The sequence below is a fragment of the Dunckerocampus dactyliophorus genome, chromosome 2 (assembly GCF_027744805.1).
Source record: "Dunckerocampus dactyliophorus isolate RoL2022-P2 chromosome 2, RoL_Ddac_1.1, whole genome shotgun sequence".
Lineage (NCBI taxonomy): Eukaryota > Metazoa > Chordata > Actinopteri > Syngnathiformes > Syngnathidae > Dunckerocampus > Dunckerocampus dactyliophorus.
In genome coordinates, this window is record NC_072820.1 from 23453095 (window position 1) to 23474169 (window position 21075).

General features: G+C 38.5%; 1 protein-coding gene across 4 annotated transcripts in view; it reads left to right on the plus strand.

Moving 5' to 3' along the window:
• astn1 (astrotactin 1) overlaps nucleotides 1–21075 on the plus strand; it is a 368837-nt gene that overhangs the window by 60330 nt on the left and 287432 nt on the right. For all 4 annotated transcript variants that reach the window (XM_054764852.1, XM_054764861.1, XM_054764869.1 and 1 more), the window contains exons 3-5: nucleotides 15669–15919; nucleotides 16033–16175; nucleotides 19530–19679. In XM_054764852.1, the coding sequence (XP_054620827.1) occupies nucleotides 15669–15919; nucleotides 16033–16175; nucleotides 19530–19679 (544 nt within the window). The remainder of the gene's footprint in view (nucleotides 1–15668; nucleotides 15920–16032; nucleotides 16176–19529; nucleotides 19680–21075) is intronic.

Below are 21075 nucleotides of genomic sequence, written 5' to 3' on the forward strand. Positions count from 1 at the left end.
ACAAAGTATGGGCCAAGAGGGACAAAGAGGAGAAAATTTACCTAAGCACAGGGAAGCAGGGATGGAACAACAAGGGAAGGCGGGAGGACGCAGCAAAAATTAATAATTGTTAACCAAACCAGAGAGGTGTCGGCGCAATAGTAGACAATACGTAGCCGTCGTAGACAACTGTACAGGAAGCAGCTGAGACAAGGAGTAGTTCTCTCAGTGCTCGTGGCGAATGCGACTGCACGTGACGTCACATGCAACCCAGCAATTGTTTCTCTGAATATGCAAAAGTGTTTCTATTTTTCCAAGTCTACACTCACTCAAACATATCAGGCTGACACCAAAGCATCTGATCTTGAACTTTATTTCCTGACATCCATCATGCGCAGAGACAGAAGCAGTAATTTAAACAGTTTCCCTGTCCTAAACTATTTCTAATAAACCAGACCCCCCAAAAAAAAACCAAAAACCTTTTCGGATACACTAGCAACACAATTTTTCGGTTACATTTGAGCCCAAGATGTACTTTTGAATCTCATCAATTTTCAACCCGTATTTTTGTGTCCTTGTCATAAAGTTCCAAGTCCCTTTTCCAGCAAGGTGACCATGTTGTTGCCTCTGGCGATGGCTGGCCATCCATAATACATGACCAACCTTGTACCAACACCAGGTGAGAGACTTGGCGGTTCAAACAACCCAACCTCAACTCAGACCTGACGTGACAGACAATTAATCCCATGCGTCTGTAATGTTAAAGGAAAACTGCACTTAAAAAAAAAAAGGCCATCATCCACAATCCTTATGAGAAACATGAAAACATATTTATTTCCCTTTTCTGTGCATTCTAAAGAGAGAAAACGAGTTAGCATGACGGAACTAACAATGGACGTCATGGGACCTACCTATTTAGACGATAAACCCCTCTAAAAAAACCTCTAACAACGTTTTATCGTTTTATATACACGCTGTGATCATGCATTAACAGGTACATTTGTGATAAGATCTAATACTTACAGAATTTTACCCTATTCTGATCATTTTAAACATTCCCGGAACTTCTTTCCTAGGCGCATTGATTTCACAAAAGTAACGCTACCTCCGTCAACAACAGCAGCTTAGAACAGCATAAAAACAGTTGTTTCTTTGCTCTTACTAATCGTGGCAGACTTCGCAAGAGCCGCTGCCGCCACCGACGACTACTTTTGGAGAAATGTGGAACCAGAACCTTATCTTTTAACCTGAATATATGGAAGATGAGATACAGGTTATCAGGTAAGACGCCCCCTTTGCGCTAGTGCTAAATGTTTCGTGCATAACACTATAATGAAAACACTCACTTACAATGTCCTCTCTCATTGGGATGGCTGTGTCTTTCAGCACAAGACTCGTGCTCCCCGTTGAGCTGGTAAACTCGACATAGTCCTCAGGTAAAAAATGCTGACAGCAAACAAGCATCTTGAGTCTTCGTAGCGAGGTTGAGAGCCAGTAGTTGTCACTTTTCAGGCTGTCCCGTTGCAGTGGCTTGAGACGTTGTGAGTGACGCTGAGACTAGGGAGGCGTTGTGTTACTCCACCAGGTAAATGTAGTTCTTCGTGTTAGCTGCTACAGTAACAACATCACTGTAGTTTGGTTAATATACGGGTCAATTATGTAAATGAAACATTGTTGGCTTTTTTTTTTTCCTTTATTGTCAAAATAGGTGATTCCCATGACATCCATTGTTAGCTCTGTCACGCTAACTCTGTTTTGTCTCAACATAAATATGTGTTCATGTTCCACATAAGGATTGTGGATGATGGACAAAATGAAAAAAAAGTGCAGTTTTCCTTTAAAGTATTTCTGTAATCTTATAAATTATCATGTGATTTATGTCTGACTCCACACTGGTTGGAATTTGCTGTTCTTTGCCCCCATCTGCTCAGTTAAGGCAACAAATACCCTGCCTGTTTGTTTTCATCACGAGTAGATATGTTTGATACTTTGTAGTACGGGTGTAACTGTACGCTATAATCAGGATTCAGTATGCATGTTTTAAGGTCATGGTTATGCTAGCTTTGGATCAGGAAACAAAATGCAAAACATAAAACTGGTTAGCTTTTGTGTAAACAGTGTTAATTGTTTTTTTTTTTAATGAAACTGTAATTCTCTACTAAATAAAATCCACTTGTCCTGAAGCACAAATGTCTCTTGCTTCTTATGGGTTAACAACAAAAAACCACACATAAATCATCATTATTATGTCAGTGATGGTATCTGAGCTTTCAGCTACTGGAGGCAGCGTTGGCAGACGTACCACAATGATCATATTTGTATGATAATTTCACCCCCTGTACGATCAGTAATTCCAAAAATCCCATAATGTGGGATCATTTGAGCCATTCGATACATGGCTATTAGCAAACACAAACCAGATACATCCTGCACTGCTCCTGATGTTGTGCATTGTCTCACGTGCCTCGTTCCCGCTAGTCAACACACGGCAGAGCACGTGTGACACATGACGTAGCATGACTGACGCACGACATAGCACGAATGACATACAACTTAGCACGGGTGATGCACGAGTAATGCACGTGGTAGCACGAGTGATGTACGCCGTAGCATGAATGCCGCACAAAGTACCACAAGTGATGCACGACGTAGCACAAATGACATACAATGTAGCACGAGTGACGCACGACGGGGCACGAATGACATACAAGTATTTATTTATTTTAATTGACTTATTTTATTTGAACCCTTTATTCCTAAAATCACAGATATTAAAATTTGCAGGTCTGGTAAACTTTCAAATAGCTAAATTATGCAAAAAGCAAACAATAACTTGTTACCCAAAAAACATCATACAATTCTTTTCAACAAGAGAGGAGAAATATGACCTTTGGGAAAAATTAAACTTAAAACACTTACATGCCAGAACAACGATAAAAACCTTCATCATTGTGGAATGACATTATGGAACACATTGAGTAAAGAACTCAAACAATGCACTAAAATGAGTAATTTCAACAAATAGCACAAGCAGTTGATGTTTACAAAGTACAAGGAAAAAGAGTCCTGAACGACTGTGCACAGACGGTGCTATGTTAGACCACTCTTGCACTTACTCTTCATTTTGTAGGGCTTCTTAAAGTATGTTGTTTGTACTCATCCGTCTATGTTTCTGTCAACTATTAACCTTTTTATCAGTTATAATTATATAGTTATTCTTCTTATTATGACTGTTATATAATTTATTTACAGTCATTTATATACAGTCATTGTTGTATTACATTGTTATACTGCCTTATCGTTTTCCTATGTATTTTAAAATTGACAAAATGTACATTTGGAATACAAGAAGTGAACAAATGTATTAGTAATTGATGTGAAACAGAGAGGGTAGGATTAAATAAGCTTTGCTTCTTCCAACTTCTTTTTGGACATGTGGAATTGTGAATTGTACCGCGTGATGTATTCCAATGTAAATGTATGCATGTTCAAAATAATAATAAAACCATTATCATTACCATATTTGTATTTATTTTATTCATTTTTATTTATTTTATATACATCCGTCTGCTTGGTACACCACTTTTCCTCATTTGGGTGACGGGTAAGCTGGAGCCTCATTATCATCATCATCATATTATTATTGTTATTAACTATATTTTATTTCCTTTCTTCTTCAGTTTTCTTGCATATTTATTGCATACATTTATTTGTATTTTACTTATTTTTATTGATTTAAATTGTTATTTAAATACTTAAAAAGTAAATACATTAAGTAAATAATAAAAATAAATGCATAAATATATATATATATATATATATAAACTAAATATATAAAATACAATATGCAGGAAAACTGAAAAAGAAAGCAAATCAATAAAAATAAAGTTTTTGGATATGATGGTTTATTGCGCAAGATAAGTGACAATTTGTAAAAATATTTTTTTTCATTTTTAGCAATAAATGTCTACTCAGACAAAAGAGAGACCCTGAGGACATCCCTTTATAACAATCTTTAGTTTTAGTGAAGGACAAAATTATTACAATTGCAGTAAGTTTTTATGGAGTGAAGTTTTCCTCGAGATCAATACAGGAGCAACACACACACACACACACACAAGCACACCCACACACACACACACACACACACACACACAGCAGTGACAAGCATGGTTTGCCATGAAAGGAATGGTCATTGTGACACAGCTCATGTGATATTGATATTGATGTTGCAAACATTCCCTCCTAAAACGGCTGTTGGTTGCATTGATGGCGTAAAGCTTAAATCAATGTGACCCCGATCGTTCGTAAAGCAGCAGCTCCAATCCCTGCTGGCAGCAGCTCTGCTTTTAAAAAAAACATCCGACCGAAACATGCCAATCCATAGCCTCTCCACATTTCTCTATGCGCTGCGAGCAAGGCCGTGTTAACTTTTTTATAGTCTTGCTGCAGACATCGCACCATGACTTCAACTATCCCTTGTTTAATAGTGCTGTGGATTTGTATAACAGCACAGAAACATGTTTTTACGTCACAGTTCGGTACGTATCTCTGTTTTAATGTCACAGACACTTTCTGTCGCTCACATTTAATGTGTAATATGTGGGTAATTGGTGCGAAGGTTCTGTACTGAAAGGTCTGATTACAAATACACATTGTGTTTGACCAAATCACCATCATCTGACACTTATGTCACTTATTTTTTTTTCCAGTTGAGGGGGCAGATAAAGCGCATGGTTATACAATCTCTTCTCTGTTTCAGTGACCCGACTGGAAAATTGAGGTCAAATAACAGATAAAAATGACAAACTGAAGAAGGATCAAGGGTGGACAGACAATGGCCAACCACAATGAAATATTTATAATAAGTCGACTTCAATTCATTTGTAATTAATGTAATAGGAACATTTAGCGCTTGTGCTCTGTTGCACACTGGTTGGATTTGTCTCTTTGTTGGACTATTTTGGAGCTATATGAGCTATTTTTGGTGGTTCATCATATAAAATGGCAAGATGGGATCATATTAAAGCAATTGTATAACACTTGTGCGTGTCATAGGTGTCATATGCACTGACCGAGCATGCCAGGACCTGGCCTACCTCTACTTAGCGTCCCAGGGTAAGGAAAGTGTACCAAACTTGAACACAGATAACAACACTCACCCAAGCCAAACCAACAGGACTTTATGCCAAGTGGCCCCAAGCACGACAAGATTGCTGAGTGCACGCATGGGTAAACTATGGGCCGTTAAGCTTTTTAATCTGGCCTGCCAAAATGTTTTTTCATAAAAAGCTTCAGCACCAAAGCTATCGCCAATGAAAGGATTTACAATAATATTTTTAAAATACCGCAAGTCATGAACCATTTGGACTAGCTAAATAATTGATGGTTTCTGGAGCTCTCCAGTGACATACATGTCATTATGGTAACGCCACAGCAGGTCACAGAAGATGAGGCTTTGAAACAAAGCAGAGTGGGGGTTTGTTTGCAAAGGAGTTCTGCAGAAAAGTAATATTGTAATACCCCTTTGGTTTTTGGTGTTGGCACATCTTTCTCGTGTTTTTGTTTGATTGCCATAAGGAAGTCAATACAAAGCCAATTCAAGGATATACTGTATATGTAGCCCAGCCAAATCGTGCAATTGTAAAACTGTCGAACCCATTGTGGCCTGCGAGTTACCAAGTCTGCCCACCCTTGGGCGAGTGTGAGTACATGCTTAGTCCATGTTCTGTATTGTGTGTCAGTGAGCATCACTTCCGCTCTGTTAGGTTTGAAGCAGTCTGTGACTTATGAAGCAGAAAATAAATGGAAGTTGCTCAGGAAATGAAAGGCTATATGCTGCTTGGCTGCTTTAGTGTCCTTTTCTAAATGTGAAAGGTATCAACCTGGCCCCATACTGACAGAGAGAAAATGAGCTTTGGACTCGAGATGAATGTAATTTGTTGGACAGAAAGCATTGAAAGAAAGTAAAACGAGCAGAATGTAAGTAATGCAAGTAAAAGTAGGTTTAAGTCGAGTTATGCGTCTGTACATGAATAATACAATATAAAAATTTGATTTTTGTTTCTAAAAATACAATTTTTGTTTCTAAAAATACATTTAACAGTGATTTCAGGTTCATCAGATATGGGACATTGTTGTGTCTGTCATATCTGAACCACTTCCCCAATGGTAATTGAATATCCTGCCTTGGCTTGACTCGCTATTATTTGCCTTGCAATCTACCGTATATTCCTAATTTTTCTCAAGTATTTGGAGAAACATGATGAATTGCTGCTACACATTCTATGCTACCAAATGCATTAGTCACACCTGAACAAGTACAAAAATGAGTTTTGCAGAATCTCTGGAAATGAAAGCAACTTGAAACCAGCTTAACATTTGTGCAGTGTAAGGCTTATAATATGAAAATATATGCATGAACCAGCCAAGTGTTTAGAAGATATTTGAGACTTGCAGATACAGAAAAAATGGTTGTTTTAACATTTAAATGTATTTGTGCAACTAAGATTGTAATTACTTTATCGGCATTAGCATTAGGATTTATTAGCATTGCTGTTGAGAAGAGAAAGATCAAATGGTCAAACTTGTGGGCAAGGGAGGCAAATGTGTGAGCTTTATCATCAGCACAACATATAACGTCCGTAAGCGTGGCCAGATACATCCAACAAAAGCAAAAGTCCCATAGAAGTTGGCAAAACCAAGAAAGCTCTGCAAATGCTTCTTAGATGTAGGAGTGGGCCAGTCAAACACTGCCTATATCTTGGCAGGGTCAGGTATAAGTTGGCCCTTCTTCCCAATAAACCCCAGGAAAGACACGGAAGAAGAATGAAAGGAACATTTTTGAGGTTTGACAAGTAACTTGTTCTCCAACAGTCGCTGAAGAACAAGATGGACATGATGATGGTGCAGTTTAATGAAAGTCTGCGCTTATCCAGTAACTCTGCCCAACTAGAGAGAACCAGCTTCTGAGAGACACAAAGCAGAAGAAGCAGTGGAAAGCACAAACAAGCAAAACAAGAGATCCACTAATAATACTGAAAAATAGGATAGTGATAACAGATGTCACAGCACAGAGTGACACAATTCCCTTATTGATTCCGCTTAGTGCCAATGACGACGCCACGCATGTGGTGCCCAAGCGGCACAAAAGCTCGGAAGTTGAGTTACTTTTCATAAAAGAGGATGACAACAAGGCAATTTACAGTATTTGGACAGTTCATCAAAGGGAGGAAATACTGCCAATATGCAGAAACATTTGCACACACAGCAGGCGATAACTTTGAATGTCATGTTTTTGATACGCTCTGGAGTGTATCTCAACCCAGCAGCATAGCAACGTTAGCATGTCTTCTGATGGCAGATACTGCAGGTAAGTAACACTGCCTACCATGTTAGCACCATTTGTCTTTTTGTAATACCTGCTATTATTCCGTCAGTACATTTCCATGCACTGAATTAGTGAGATTACTGAAATAATTTGGTTTCTCCATTTTTCACACCCCAGTGTAAAGTCCCTGACCTAGAGGCATTGTGCTTCACTTCCGGTGTGAAGACGGCAGGCAAGCATGAGATACGGCCACATACAAACTCAGTATTTTTGTGCAATATTTTGGAGATTAAAGGGTTTTTTTTTTACATGAAGTTGTATGACATCCCCATCAGCATTGTAGTCCAATAACAGTGACTTACCCCCCGCTTTGTCTCCTAAGTCCATTTCTGGTCAGATTTCTGTTATGAAGAACATAGTTCCGCTTAGTTGCTGGAGACAATTAAGGAAGGCAGGAATACGGCAGGAGACAAATATATAATGCCAAAGGTTTTGTGAAGTCAGATTTTTTTGGAGTAAGTGCTTTTGTGATGCAAATGTATTAATCTTTTGAATGCATGTTGTTTTGAGAAGCCAAACAATTTACTTAATTGTCCCCAGCAACTAAGCGGAACTATGTTCTTCATCACAGAAATCTGACCAGAACTGGACTTAGGAGACCAAGTGGGAGGTAAGTCACTGTTAATAGACTACAATGCTGATGGGGATGTTATACAACTTCATGTCAAAAAATCTGAACTATCCCTTTAACAACTGTGTTAGAAGAACTCGCAGAAGAATATGCGAGTCTCTTCATCACATACAAACGAATGGAGAGGCGACAGTGCGGCGGTAGACAAATATAACGCCTAGCGGTTTGTGAGGTCTGATTTTCTGAGGAAGCATGATGCTAATGTATTTTGCTTTTTTGAACGCATATTTTGAGAAGCCAAACTCTTTACTTAAATGACCCAGCAGCTAAGCGGAACTATGTTGCTCGAACGGAAATCCGACCAGAACTGGACTCGCGGGACCAAGTGGGGTGTAAGTCACTGTTGATGTAGTGCACTGCTGATGGGGATGTCATACAACTACATGTCAAAATATCCGAACGATCCCTTTTAGACATCACTGGTTTGTGAGGTCATGTTACTTCTAAACTAAACAAAGTTCGTTCTGATCAACCTGTGGGTTCTACTTAATCTTCAAAATGAGAATCTATAAAGATCACTACAGTGAATCGAAAATGGGATTGTAATCGTAAAAATCTTACCAGTTCACATCCCAATTGTGATAAGGGACCAAAACACCCAATGAATTTGAGGCACACAACTGATGATGTATCGAAAGTTGGCCTCAATCTGTGGTCACTACTGGGAAAGAAAGACAAGAAATGTACTGAAATTTCAGTGATTGGAATAATAAGTCCTAATTATGAATCAATCAGTTCTCTTGGGTACAAACCTGACAACCTCATGACTTACATAATACAAAATGTGTAAATAATTGTATCATTAATTGTAATTTATGTAATACAAGTCCCATTATGAAAGCTGTGACTTTCACATGTATTCATGGTTAAAATCAGCCCTGGCTCATGAAGTCTGCCAATAATATTACTCATTCTTCATGTTTAAATTCATTGAATTGTGTGTACTTTAACCTAACATGAAGCAATGCAGGTATGTGTGGGTTTTTTTCCTAGTAAAATATTGAATGGTAGTGGTCTGCTGTTTGACATTACAGCCAATAGAACAAGTAATAATTTCCTGTTTGTCTTGTTGCTGTTAGAGAGTCTCTGAAAAGAAGAACAGTGGAACCTAAGTGACAAGTTCATAGCTCAGCTCTCATATCATGGCTGCTCTGTCACATTGAGGAAAGCCATGTCTTCTGTCTTCTATTCAGTACTTCCATGACAGGAGTGTAAATCATAAGGAGCCCTGCTACCATTACAACGTCATCCTTATCTGTTAGAAAGTCGATTATGAGGCCGAAGTACTGGCATGGTTTGATGTGTGGTTGAGTTTTATTGGCTCTATTAGCAGATATGAACCACTTAGTCTTGACTGTGATTCCAAGTTATGCCAAGACATTAAAGTGTTTTTCCACATCTTCTTTAGACCTTGCTATTCATTAATGCTGATGTTGTTTGATGGGAAGAAGCACATTTGTTGGTTTTGGTTTACAACTATTTCAAATATTTTACATTTTGATGTCATTATGTCTGAATCTTGGATGACATTTACTACGTTCTCATTATGATACTGTGTGTATTTGGAATTAAAGTGCTCAGAAATCGAATCCTAAAATTCTAAATCTGTGGATAATTATATGCGTGCAGACGATATTTCATAGTAATATTTGTGTGTGTGTGTGCGTGTATGTCTGTGCGTGTTTGTGTGTACAGTCGCCCCTTGTTTATTGCAGTAAATTGGTTTCAGACCCGACCGTGATAAGTGAATTTCCTCGAAGTAGGGTTCCTTTTTTATAAATGGAATATTTCGTAGTTAGAGCATCGAAAACCTGTTTATCCATCCATATTCTATGCCGCTTATCCTCTTGGGTGGCGCGTATGCAGGAGCCTATCCGAGCTGCCTTTGTGCGAGAAGCGGGGTATACCAGTCGCCAGTCAATCGGCAGGGTACATATAGACAAACAACCATTCACACTCACATTCATACCTATAGGCAATTCAGTCGGCAATTGCATATTTTTGTAACGTGGGAGGAGAAAACCAACAAATGCACAGGGAGAACATGCAAACTCCACACAGAGATGATGCCTAAACAGAGATTCAAACAGGAATTGATGTCAGGGGTTCAGAGTTGAGTTTAAGCTTGTTGTGGGAAATGGTCGCAACAGTAACCCATGCTATTACAGTTATTATTATTAATAATATATTATTAAGGTGCCTGTTGTGAGATAACTTAAAACTGCATTAAAAGCCAGTTGTTCAAGTCTGGTGCTTCCGCGGTAGTCTCACCGAACAATTACTGACACCTAGTGACCAATGTAGAATATTACATTCACTAGTTGGTGGTCTTAATGGTTTATACTGTATTTGTGTTTTAGTTCATTTAGCCATTTTTATTTTTGAAAATACTTAATTTAGGCAAAAAAGCAAAATTTGCTGAAATATACATATTATTTTACTAATAATAGGCTGTAGTCAACCATGAAAAAGCATGATCTACGAATGAATGTAGTGAGGGATTACTGTACTTCACATACAAGTGTGAAAAACGGAGAGAAACAACTATGTGTCTGTGATTGTCATGGGGGTTGGTCACTGCTGTTTCTGAAGTTCTGAGAAATGTTAGAAAAATTCTAAATAAATTACTGTATTTAAGTTTTACTCATGAAGTTTTATGACTTTCAAAGTGCTTTGAATTGAATGATTATAAAGGAAATGACTGGAGATCTGCGTTCTCAAATTTCCATTCAGGACAATGTACGGTATATATCAATCTAACATTGTTTAAAAGGTAATCAATTGATTGAATCGATACTAGGAAATGAAGCATTGGATTTAAGCAGGGCAGGCTTTATATGGATATGCTTTTTTTTAGCACTTTTAATGATAAAGACAGTCTGCCTGTTGGTGACGTCATTGTCTTCTGGATATGCAGTGGTCATGGAAGTTGTAGTTGACCTGTGAAATACAGCTGATTTGCTTGTTCTTGTTTTGGTCAGTTCATTCACTTTATTCAGTATTCGTATTTAACTCATCTGGCCTTATTTGAAACTCCTTTTCAGTGACTTTTATGGGGACAATATGCAAAACAAGGATGCTTTGTACACCTCTCTACTTCCAGTAGCAGTGACACTTAGTGATGTCATCATCCAACGTGGCGTGTCCAGGTCAAAACACATAAGCAGCAATGTTACTAATACAATCCCGGTATTTTAGTGATGCAAAAATATATACAAATGTCACAGCCTAAGTTATGATAAATTTTGTAGTACAGTTGTACTTGTCAAGGTCCGTGGGTCGATCACAGCTTTTGTCTTGACTCAATTGTAAAGCAATGGGAACCAAAGGCACTATTTTCTGGTAAGAATTTTGCTTTAACTTCTTTGATGCTTGGCGTAGAGAAGTGAGTGAGGTATCAAATTAATGTTTTATCAGAGAGAATTAATCTCAGACTTGATTTTACGTATTTCAAAATTGTGTAACATTCCTAAAATATATGCACTGCAAAACTTCTGTCAGTGTATTCTTGCTAGTCGCTGCACCGTTCTTTCAAATGGCTGCTCTGATCAGGAGGATTATTAGCACAAAAAAGCCCCTTCTTCCATCAGTTTGTACAGGTGAGAATGTTTCAACACCTAATTGAAGATACCATACCACATTCATTTGCTGAGGAATTTGCATAATGTCCCTCACTGGGTGCAAAGTGCAGGTTTGGATTGCACTATTTAAAGTAAATAATTCATCATGGCAAGCTATACCACCCTCTGTTCATCCTGATTTTGTATTATCTTTTAACTATTTTTTTGTACTCATTGATCATTTATTCTTATGTATGTCAGCGTTTTTAATAATGTACTGTATGCCTGATTCCCTTACAAATAATAAGGGGAATCTAGGAAACTTCACCTGCAGTGTCCAGTATCTAGGTATTTATTTCACAATCACAATGGTTGAATTTTTGGCTAAAAAGTTTAATTATTAAAAATTATTATAAATGATTAATGAAATTAATTAATGAATAAATGATTCTGAAAGACTGATTTTAAACCATATTTTTCAATGACTTTGTTTACCTTTGTTTATCCCTTTTGTTTATCCATAACCTTAACCTTAACCATAACCTAATCCAATGACAATTGTTTATTGATGTATTTTTAAGAAAAATTCCATTGTTTATTTCGTTCAATGACGTAAAAACGGGGAGTGAAGCTCTTGATCTCTTTCCATCTGATAACGCAATGCAGAAAAGCAAGTCTGGACTTGATTTGATTTGAACAAGACTCACGATATACAAGTAATTCCTTCAAAGTACGCTTGTGCTGGTCGTGTTGACATTTTCATAACTTTGCAGATGGAATGATGTGAGTATTACATCAGGCACAGTGATTTGGTCAATTGTACTCTCAGCACTGTGGTTTTTTAGTCCAAGTGATCGTCTTGACTTCATGCTATCTTGCCATAACTTCCTGATCAGCCCCATCAAGGAAAATAACCAGAAATAACCGGAAATTGACTTATTCCATCAAGTCGCAACTGACTTTCCACATGGAGTATGGGTCTAGAACCACACTTCTATTACGGATCAACTGCCAGTCTCCATTTATTTTTGACCGTGTCATTTATCTTGACATTTTTCATATTCCACCTTTTTCTGTCTTTTGTGTGCCCTCTATTGACCTTCACAGCAGAATGGACACGACTAATCTGCCATTTTTTTATGTGAGCTGCTGTAGGTCTCTCGGATCCAAGAAGTGGCTCATATGTCACTAAAATCAGAGTGAAAGGGAGGCAAAATAAAAGTGACCAAGCGGCCTGACCTAGTCATCTGCTATCAGTGCCTGCTGTAATACATGGCAACAGATATTCGTCACAGTTGACTTCTGTCTTGTTTCCTCTGGCTGTGAACTTTTTTTCATCACGTGCAACTTTTACACTTCAGTGTTGTCGACGTGTACGCATGCTGTACTCATTGAGCAACAGAAGCCAGAGAAAAATACCACTTTTAGCAATTAATCTCGGTGATTATGTTTCCATGCACACAATATTGTGTTTATGACTGATATTGTTTTTAATATTGTCTGTTTGCATCCACAAGAAATACAAATATTTTCAGCATACAGTAATCATTCATCACGGTAAATTGGTTCCAGACCAGACTGTGTGAATTTACGTGAAGTAGGATTCCTTATTTGTAAATGACATATTTTTGTAGCCAGAGCACAGAAAACCTGTGACCTCCTAAATACGGTTTACCTCATATTACCCAATATAGTAGACATAATAACAGAAAATAAGCCATATAAGACAAACCATAATTTTTGGTGTATAAGCCATTATTTTTGTCTTAAATGTTGAGCCCTGGGGCTTATACAGCGGTATGGCTAATTCGTGACCAAGTTCTAATCTTGTGACATCTCCTATACTTCAGAACTACGACTAAAAGTTTAAATACAGTGCCGCGCTCGAGTCAGTGAGGAAACGGTAGCTTTCTTTGGCAGGAGCCAATCACAAGCTGCCTTTGTGTGAGAGGCGGGGTATACCAGTCGCCAGTCAATCGGCAGGGCACATATAGACAAACAACCATTCACACTCACATTCATACCTATGGACAATTCAGAGTCGGCAATTGCATATTTTTGTAACGTGGGAGGAGAAAACCAACAAATGCACAGGGAGAACATGCAAACTCCACACAGAGATGATGCCCAAACAGAGATTCAAACAGGAATTGATGTCAGGGGTTCAGAGTTGAGTTTTAGCTTGTTGTGGGAAATGGTCGCAACAGTAACCCATGCTATTACAGTTATTATTATTAATAATATGTTATTAGGGTGCCTGTTGTGAGATAACTTAAACTTCGGCGGTAGTCTCACCGAACAATTACTGACACCTAGTGACCAATGTAGAATATTACATTGACAAGTTTATTTATATTTTACTTCATTTAACCATTTTTATGCTTAATTTAGGCAACAAACACATGTGCTTAAATATGCACATTTTTTACTAATAATAAGCTGTAGTCAAACACAAAACAGCGCTGATTTATTAATATATTTTGAAAAACCATGATAGAGTGAACCTGTGAAATTTTAAGCGAAGTGGTGATGGATTACTGTGTTTACAATATTGTTGTGAAATAGATCACTTTTGTGTTGTTTTTTTACACTAAAAAGATAAAATTTTGCCTTTATGTAATATTTTGTTGTCTCATTTGCTTATGAAAAGCATTATTAGTATACACTAATCCCTCATTTATCGCGGTTAATTGGTTTTAGACCCAACCCCGATGAGTGAATTTTTGCGAAGTAGGATTCCTTCTTTATAGATGGGTGTGTGGCAGACAGGAAGTGACTTTGGGGATTCAGAATTGAGTTTTTTGTGGTTTACGGCCACAACAGTAGCTCCTGTTATTTTGATGATGATGGTGATTATTATTATGGGCATGCGTGCAATACAGGGCACCAATTCACTGCTGCTTTGCAGCTGCATGCAGAGCCCATCTTATTATTGCTCATACCTTTTCTTTATATATGATATTATTGTTGTGCCTGTTGTGAGATATTTTAAACCTGTAATAATAGCCTGTTGTTCCAGCAATCAAGTCTACTGTTTGTGTCACCGAACAATTACCGACACCTCATAACCAATGTAGAATACTACATTCACAATTTGAATGCATCTTCTGAATGCCGTTTAAAAGTATTGTAGTTCATTTAACTATTTTTATGCTTGAAAATGCTTAATTTAGGCAAAGAAATAGGTACTTTGCTGAAATCTGCATTTTGAAATTAATAATAGGCCGTATTCAACCACAAAACAGTATGATTTATTAATATACGTTTGAAAAAACGTCATAGAGTGAAGCTGCAAAATATTAACCGCAATGTGGCGAGCGACAGCTGTACATTTGAATAATTGTACGGACAAAGGCGTCTTCTTGAAGTTTGTCACATAATGCTATAAAAATACAGTGCAACCTTGGTTAGCATACGCCCCAGTTAGCGTGTTTTTAAAAGCAACAGTAAAAGCTACAGTAAAAAAACAGTAAAAAAAACCAAAAAAACAACAGTATGACCTCCAACAGTAGGTCCTTTGCCAGCAGTAGCTCACTAGCTGATGTTGAGTAGTTCAACAAAGAATATTTGCTTCACCTCTTAGTATTTGTATAAGTGTTATATTCAAACATGACACCTGTATTTAATAACAAATGAGCACACTGAGTGGAGATGTGCTTTGTAAACTTTGCCATTAAATTAAAAGTTTTGCAATGTTCTCGGTTCATGTTTTGCAAGTTGCTGAAAAAAAGTTAATAAGTTAAAAAAAAATGCTACTTGTTATTTTAAAACAAAAAAAGACGCAGCAGCGGCGCAACACAGCGGTGGCAGTCCGCCCTCCCATGCAGCCCACCACCACAGCTTAAGAAAAATCCTAGGGTAAACTTTGGTATGTGTATTTGCATGTATATTAGTGTGTGCTTTTCAGTATCCGCATAATATGTGTGATACAGTTACATTGTGTGTTCCACTTGTTTTATTTTTGGTTGCACCATGATTGAGGTAGGCATTTGGTTTGATTGTTTGGATTTTGTTGGATATCCAAACGGGCATCCTTAATATTGTCAGATTTGTATCTTCACTCCTGTGTTTCTTCTTTTGTCTCTAAATACAACGCTTTCTCCCTCAGGGTGGGATGATTGCCCTCCTGCTATCCATCCTTTGCCTGGTCCTGATCCTTTACACTCGCCGACGCTGGTGTAAGCGCCGCCGCATCCCTCAGCCTCAGAAGAGTGCTAGTGCCGAAGCAGCTAATGAGATCCATTACATTCCCTCCGTGCTGATGGGAGGCCAGGCCCGAGAGAGCTTGAGGAACTCCCGGGGTCAGGGTCCAAATTCCAGCGGGACTCTCAGCATCCGAGAGACGCCAATTCTGGATGGGTACGAGTCGGACTGGAACGCATGATCACACGTACTAAGATATTTAGGGTATTTTAATGTGATTTGTGTCATCCACAATGACTTAACACTCTTGAATGTCATGACATCTGCAGGTACGAGTATGACATCACAGACCTTCGCCACCATCTGCAACGAGAGTGCATGAATGGAGGCGAGGAATTTGCCAGTCAAGTCAGCCGAACCCTGGACTCCCTGCAGGGCTGCAATGACAAGAATAATATGGATCTCACTCCTGGTGAGTGGCTTTCTTTTGTCTTAACCCATAAGAATCCAAGACCATTTCAAGTCAAACGATGATGGATATAGCAGAGACGACATTAATTATATTTTTGAAAAATGTTATTAATGTTGTGATGTGAAAGATGTGCCATGTTACGTATATGTTACATTGTTTATGCTACATGTGGTCTTAACTTGACTTACGGATGTACTTTAAATTGAACAAAGAACATATATTCATTGGAAATTATTGAAACATGAGATTTATTTTCTTATTAGCAGCCTGATACCGATATTTCCCATTTATTATGATTTATCTGTGTCCATCTCGGCTGTGCACGTACTGTATATATACACCACTTTAGGTCAACTCTTGTCTAACAATACATTCCAGATCACTGCTCAACCTCTTTTTTGTATGTTGAGAATTTTTACCATACAAATAATTGAAATACAAATAAAAGTACGGTGGAACATTGGTTAGGGTGTTTTTTTGGGTTAACGTGAATGTTTGCATACATTTTCCGATTAGCACAGTATGGCACACGCCTTGTCGTGTTATTAATACAATGTCCAACTGTGTTCTTTGTTGACTCTATGGTTTTTGCTAACTAACACAGTTACACCACAAGTCTCAAAAATGGTAACACAAAACACGTTTTTATCACAAAATATATTTTTATAGTTTTGCAATTATAGGTTTGCATGGAAAAAATAATTTTACATGCAAATAACTGGCAAGTTAAAGGGATAGATGAATGTTTAAAGTTACTTTTACGAGAGGTGTGGACTCTCAATTTTAATGACTTTGGATTTGTCTTGACAATATCAGCAAAGACTTGCAACTCGACTTGAACTTAGACATTTATGACTCAGGACTCATCTCAGACTTTAGTCTGACGACTTGAAAATACTTGACATCTTCAGTGAGTGAGAGTAAAATGTTTCCCCATTCCAAGTATTCAACTAACTTCACCATTGCTATTTCATTTTCATCAAAACAAAACATTTTCTCACAGAATCTGCGTCATTGAATTGCATCTATTAACGTCCAATCAGTTTTAAGGACAAACAAAGGTGTGGCTTACATTTCTGTGAGTGCCAGACTGCTGGAGAGTGATAGAAAGTTATTCACATGCACACACACACACACACACACACACACACACACACACACACACACACACACACAGACGCACACACAAAATTAATAAGATAAAATTAATATATCTTGAGCAATGTCTTCAGAAGTTTATCTGTTGTTGTACTGCTTTGAACTGACGAGATCAGCACTTTTTTTGCTGATCTTATTTTATTTCAAAAATAAAACAATGGCACTCGCAACTTTCTTTGGCTCCATTTTAGGTTATTTTGCAGCCGTGATCAAAAGAAAAGCAGATCCTTTACGTATTACGAACATTTTTGGCTTTCTGAAAAAGTATGACTTGGATTTACATTATTTATTATGAGAAAAATAGATTCAGTTAGAGAACGTGTTGTTTAGAGTCTGACCTTCTGGAATGGATTAATGACGCCAAGATTCCACTGTATAACATCTGCAGGTAATTTTTTTTAAGCACCATATCGGCATTCTTAACTGTTATACAAGTGTAAATGTAAGTGGATCATTGATTGTACATCTGAATGTAGTGAATTTCCCCGCTGTGGGATAAATAAAGTAAAGTACAACATGTCAATGATCAAACAATAAAACAGCCTTCGATTTTTTAAATAGTCCTTAATTTCAGTGGTAAATGACGAGGGCGTAATGCGAAAAATGCGGCACATCAGCACCTTTCACAGTGTCAGTTGTTATCATTCATATTTGTCACACAAGTGTAAAAAGATAGTAAAACGCACACTGTTGTTTTTCATATTTGTTGGACCCCCACAGAGTTTACTGTTTTGATGTTGATGTCAGCATTCTTGTCAGCGCTACCACCAAGGCAGCAACGTCTGATCTCAATAAGTGACATGTCATTACAAGGTTTACAGCCAATAGAAACCAGAGCCCACCAACTGTCAAATTGGACAGTTGCTTTATCAGATCAAATTCACCCTAAAGAAGTGACAGTAAGTTAGACTCTGTCATAAGCAAGGAGTCATTGTGTGTGGTGGAAATCATTCCAGTGTAAAACCAACCAAAGGACTAACATACATCTTTCAATCATATGAAACAAAGTTGTTTAACTCATTTTTGTACTGTTTGGTCTTCATGTTTGGTGAATTTTAATGCTAGAGGAATCATACTTGCATTGCACCCTTCCGAGTGGCTAACGTTAGCTTCATGCTAGGTGATGTTTGCGATGTAAATATGAAGATTTTATGGAATTCGTAACACATGCTGATCTTGAGTGTTAGCTTGTTTTTGACATTTGTCCATTTAAAAGTTCAGTTTTATTCGTTCATACACAAACGCTGAAACAGCACTTTTAAAAAATTGCAATGGCCAGCGTTTTATGACAAAAAGCTACATTTTCATTTGCATTTGCATGACGAAAGGACAAAACGCAAAGAAAAACTTTTTTAAATATCTGTTCTTTTGGATGTATTCTTAAACGTAGACGTTTTGAAAATCTATGTCAGGGGAATTAAAACCATTTTTGGTGTGAGCTTCAGCTAGAAATTATGTGAAAAGAACTACCTTGACTTTAAAGTTCCGAATAATGAAAGAACTGGTGATACATACATAGAGACGATGGACTGAAGATGGGAACAAGGAGGTAAAATGTTCTGATTCGGTGCCTGAAAGTGTAGAGAATAATGCATGTCAGGTGGACAGATGTTAGAAACCTCTAAAGGACTAACTTTTCTTGATGAAAGATATGGGTGCATATAAATGAAGGAATAAAATGATAAATGGACATTGAACATCACGTTTACCTTCATTAAAGACTCTTGGCGAGGAGCGGTGGGGGAGGAGGGCATGCAACAGCCACACAGATGCCACTTCTGTACTTTGCTTCAACTTTTTTCTTGAATTCGGTAGTTTCCCACCTTATTTGTCAAAGTGCTGGCGCTTGTGTTACTGTATATCCAAGAATGCACGGACGATGACTGTGTGCTCACACAGCTTTGCTGACACTAACTAATGCGATCACACGCATGCACGAGACAAGGCTTTGCGGCACAACTATTGTGACACCGCAACCCCACGGCAGTATACTACAATTTGCAACTTTTTTTGGCTTCATGGCGGGTTATTTTGCAGCCGTACTGAATTTAAAAAGCAGACTGTCCGGAGGCAGAATTTAACGCTCAAGTTCCGCAGTGCGCTTGACAGTTTCATGAAGCGTATATACTATATATTGATTGATGATGGTATTTTGTGTATCCTTGTTTTCTAGCATTTGTTATTTCTCCTCTGCAGTGATTGACAACACCAAGTTGGCCCTGATGAACAAATACAAAGACAACATCATTGCCACGAGTCCGATTGACAGTAACCACCAGCAGAACACCTTGCTTCCCCACAACACCTCCACCAGCCAGCGCAAACGTCTCTCCAGCAACACTCGCGGTGAGTCACTCGCTCCCACTGATGTCGCCTTTTCACAGAGAGAGGAAAATATCTGCAATCTCACACCAGCATTCCACCACAAGCTATGTGCTATACTACCGCATTTTCTCACTGTAATTGTGGAGGGCTTTACTTTGGCTTGTCTCTGTGTTTGATCCTACTAGGAAGCATCCTGTGGCTCTTTTAAAACCTTGAATAAATAAATACAGCTCGGTAGCTTGCTCATGCTTAAAGCGGTGGCCATCTCTTATATCGCTGTAGAGATCCTATAGCCTGCACATAAGAGGTTACACAATGTGGCGTAAACAAAGATAGTCATAGTGAGGATGGAGGATACTCATGTCGATGCCAAGCGATCGAGCCACATTTTGTTCGAGATGCTACAACAAAAATGAACCTTCCCAATGCTAACCTTAGTTATTATAGTTATTAAGTTATTATAGCTTATCATGTCAACTATTGTATATTAGGTAACACAAATATAAAGGTGACTATAAGGGTGTTATTTCATATCTATATGGCTCTAATAATGTACAAAAAATGTAGGTCAACAGGTTTTCTATGCTCAATGAAAATATTCAATTTATTCATCGTGAATCCTACTTCGTGGAATCAATTAGTGCGGAAACAATTCACTGTAGGGGCCGTCCCCTGGACTCCTCCTCCCGGAGTGTCCTGACAGCTCTGCCACACACGCCGTTCCGGCCATTCCCCGGAGGGGTTCTGCTGACTTCGCAGGTCCTGCCGTCCCGGCCATACCCCAGAAGGGTCTTGCTGGCTTCGCTGAGCCTATCGTCCCAGCTGCTTTCTGGGCCTACCATCCTGGCCGTCCCCCGGAAGAATCCTGCTGGTTTGCTGTGCTTGCCGTCTCCCAGAAAGATCATATTAGCTTCGCTGGGCCTGCCGTCCCCGGGCATATTGTCCTGGCCATCCCCCAGATAGGTCCTGCTGGCTCCGCAAGGCATTTTGTCCTGGCCGTCCCCCAGAGGGGACTCCTGGCTTTGCTGGGCCTGCCGTACGGGCCCTCCCCGGAAGGATCCTGCTGGTTTTGCCCGGCCTGCCGTCCCCCAGAAGGATCCTATTGGCTTCGCTGGACATATGGTCCCGGACCCCCTTTTTAACTCTGGACTTCGGGACGTCTGGGTACTGTCACGCTCTGTACTTCTTCTGGCGTGTCAGTTTTTCTCCTTTATGCATTAGTTACGTTTTCATGCCTTTACTTTGTATTGCTTCCGTTTTCCTCTGTTCTGTTTTCTGCCACTTACGTTTCTTGATTTCACACATTTTCAGCTCATTTAGGTTGTCATTATTTAGTTGGCGTCTGTTCTCTGTTGGTGCATAGATAGATAGATAGATGGATAGATAGATTTCTGCATTGCAAGTAAGTAAAATACTT